General features: G+C 41.2%; 1 protein-coding gene across 1 annotated transcript; it reads right to left on the bottom strand.

Annotated features, from left to right (window-relative positions):
• Positions 1–520: 520 nt before the first annotated feature.
• LOC117879636 (interferon beta-like) lies at positions 521–1,231 on the bottom strand. Its single transcript, XM_034774908.1, has one exon. It carries the CDS (start codon positions 1,229–1,231, stop codon positions 521–523), a length of 711 nt encoding a protein of 236 aa, XP_034630799.1.
• Between the last annotated feature and the right edge of the window lie 2,251 nt (positions 1,232–3,482).

Here is a 3,482-nt window from a genome sequence, read left to right as displayed (position 1 = left end):
TTAAGCTCGCAGGTCTTTTAGTACGTTCCTAGAGACTTTTAAAAAAAAATATGAAGCTTCTCAAACCTTGGAATACTACAAATAGTTCTCATGAGGACAGATTAATTAATAGCAATGATGATCATAGAAACACACTATATATGTCGAAGTCAGAGTACTTTGGTCATCAGATAATGATACTTCCCTCCCTCCCACACCACATATATGTACTTTGTTACAAGGTCTGCCAATTACCTACTGCACAACAATACTGATATGTGAGAGATTATGAAGATGTGCAAAAATAAATAATAGTAGAAACACAGAAAAATAAATCCATGTAATTGCAAATCCATTTCCAGCACAGGAAGAGCCTAAAGCTGCTGCCATGGAAATCCGTTGCTATTTGGCCATTTTACCCTGTAGAAGAAGGATCAGGCCCTATATAAGCAGAGAGATAAAATATCCGCTATCTCTAGTCAGCTGTATAAATTACAGTAACGTTAATTCATTTACTCTAGTGAAAAGTTTTGACTGTACCTTAGTTACTAAGCCTTCCAGTGAGTTTGTCAACTAGTACAAAACATCTCGGTATTTCCATGCGAATGATCTCCCAGGCACAAAGGCTGTATTGTTTTTCTTTCAGGAAAGCATCTATCTCCTGAAAGTATTTTTTCACTCTCCGACTGGTGAGCTGGAGTTCCTCACTTTCCGGTTTGGTTAATTCCTTCTCCATCTGTGTTCTCAAACATGTCTCCAGCCGCTGACTTTGCTGATAAAGTCCGTTTTGGAACCTGACTAGGGAAGTCTCATCCCAGGCACTCTGGGTGAGGTTTTTGCTAAAGATGTTGAAGATCTCTTGGAGGATCTCTTGAATTGCCACCTTGGCATTCTCCTTCTGGGACACTGGAAGTTGGACAACATCCTGGGTGGGTCTGAAAGCTGCTCTTTCATTTATGCATTGTGAGGGGAAATTTCCGCTCATTTTCTGCAGAAGCTCCAAGCTTTCTTTGTTCACTTTGTTCTGCTGGAAGTGAAGCATGGTACAGAGCCGAGATGAGATTTCCGTAGAGAAGAGCAGCATGAGGCAAATGTGCAGCAAACATCTGGTGGTCATGGTGATATCTTCCACTTCTTTTCTTTGTGTGGAACCTTGAGCCTGGAGTTTGTTGAGGGTCCTACGTAGACTGCTGTGTCTTTCCTTCATATCTCTGAATTTAAATATATGGCTACAGAATTTTTGTTTCATCATTTTCGTTTAAGGTTTTTCCCTCCTGGAGGCTTCAGTCTTTTTCTTTCTGTTTAATTCACTGCTTTCTAGTTCTTTTACCACGCTTCCTCCTTTTTGTATTTTTGTGAAAGTGACCACAAATGGCAATATACAACCCCTTTAACTCATGGTGGATCCACATACATACAGGCTTTTCATGATACATTAACTTAGATATAATTTAATAAGATCATCCACACTTCAGAAGTGGTAGAGAGAAAACCCCCAATTCATCAAACCCTACACTTCCCATTCATAACCTTCTTCATTTGACAGACAAAAATAGTGTAGGTATATTTAAAGTTTTGAGGCATAGAGGAAGTGGGAGGAAAGGGTTAGGCCTCAGGGGAGCTGGAACAATTTGTATAGTGGGGCTGTTGAGAGCCATTGAACCAAACTGTAAACCCTGAATATGAAGGAAACCACTTCAAGCCAGGGGGTGTGGCAGCACCTATGTTAGGCCTCCCAAAAATATTGGTAAATTTCAACTTCAACCTGGAAAGCACACTTAATATGGAGACACCAGAAAATATCAGTATCTTCCTTCTAGGAAAACAAAGGAGACAGAGTGCGCTCTGCAAGAATGGAAGCTTTTTTTTCACTTTTTGTTTACTTCCAGGTGTATTATATACATGTGTATATATACACACACACACACTGTAGCTGAGGAATACATGCAATTAGATGGTGTGAACATCATGTCCTATTGGTCACTCTGAGTAGCTGACAGTGGTGAAAAATGGAGGGTAATTCATAAAACAGGATGAGCAATTAGTTACACATACTAGAGAGGTACCCACATGGATGATTGATTTACAGTGTGGCCAGAAGAGAAGTCCTGCTGTGTATTTTTAACAGGCATGTCCCTGGGTTGTAATAATTCAAAAAAAATTTTAAAAATCAAAATCAGTGTTCATCATTTTTGCTGGTTCCTTCTCTTTTGACTTTTTCTTTCCCCTTGGCATGGGCAGGGAAACTCTTCTGCTTTGTTTAAGCCTCTTTGTTTCCTATGGTCACATTTCATTTTCTGGTATTCTTCCCCTAGCAAAGACTGTTTTGCTGGATTTTTCCATTATGTCAGGAAAATGTGTTTTTCATCCAAAAAGAAAACTGTTTTCACTGAAATTGGAAAGGAAGAATCACACGAATAAACCATGAAAACACTTTTGTGTATATTAATTTGGTTAGTCTCCCAAGTCTCCTGCACTTTTTTATAAGAAATTTCAGATTTTTGCATCAGCTACATAAAAGTTTCTGTAAAGCAGACTTACCAGAGCCCCCAGATTGCCATTGGCTGTGCTCCCCATTCTCCCATTACTTTACATGGGTGTTGGGGATGTGTATGCCACATGAGGGTGAAGTCCAGAGGAAGATGTTGAGGAGAGAGGGAAATAAGTAGTATGAATACTAGGAGAGGATAAGGTAACAAAGTAATCATAGGGTAATGGAAGGGGGGCAAATTATCTTTTTCATTAAATCTGTATGGTAACAGCAATTTAGGGGCGCTGGAATAATTGTTGTGTGGCTGCTGAAAGCCATCGAACAATACCGTAAACCCTGTATATAATGGAGATCATGCATTCACTTGCTAATATTACTTGAAGCTGCTCAACACCCCTACTTCCATCTCCCCTGCAGCAAGTAGGCAAACAACTAGTCTATTGTTTGAGAAAAGTTGGTTACAAGGGCCTCAGAGCCTGCTGCAGAGGATCCATGCAGGGATAGAGCCCTCTGCTTGTGACTCTTACCTGTGCCACATGGAAGTGTGTGTCAGGTGAGATAAGGTGCCATGGAATCAGATGCTTTTGCACATAGTTCCCTCTTGGGGTGTTCTCCATACAGGTTACGATCCAGGTCTGGTGGGTGCATCTCGCCATGTCAGCTGCACAGAAATGACACTTACAGGGCATGTCTGAGGCAACTGCAACCTGAAGGAAGCCCTGGTTTCATGGCTGTAATGGAACCACGCTGATAGGGACCGGAACGGGGCTCTGACTGGTCCTGACAACTGATGCAGAGATTGAGTAGCTCTGTATGAAAAGACCTTGTGTTCTGTGTAGAAGCCACAGGTTCATCTGTTTCTATGATGAAGGTTGGGGACACACCTGGGAGTATCCCCTCCTGCCTGCCAGTGGAAGGATAAAAGTGAGCTTAAGTGGGGATGTATTGGTAGCATTTTCCTCCCTTTTTTTTTTTTTTTTTAATCCCCCTGTCGTTGGCTTTCCTACAGGAA

The sequence above is a fragment of the Trachemys scripta genome, chromosome 6, assembly GCF_013100865.1.
Source record: "Trachemys scripta elegans isolate TJP31775 chromosome 6, CAS_Tse_1.0, whole genome shotgun sequence".
In the NCBI taxonomy this organism is placed as follows: Eukaryota; Metazoa; Chordata; order Testudines; family Emydidae; genus Trachemys; species Trachemys scripta.
Note: the sequence above shows the minus strand (reverse complement) of the source record. Positions and strands in the feature narration are given on the sequence as shown.

Bases quoted from the DNA above. Each gene is read 5' to 3' on its own strand.
- LOC117879636 (XM_034774908.1), bottom strand. From the start codon at position 1,231: ATGATGAAACAAAAATTCTGTAGCCATATATTTAAATTCAGAGATATG.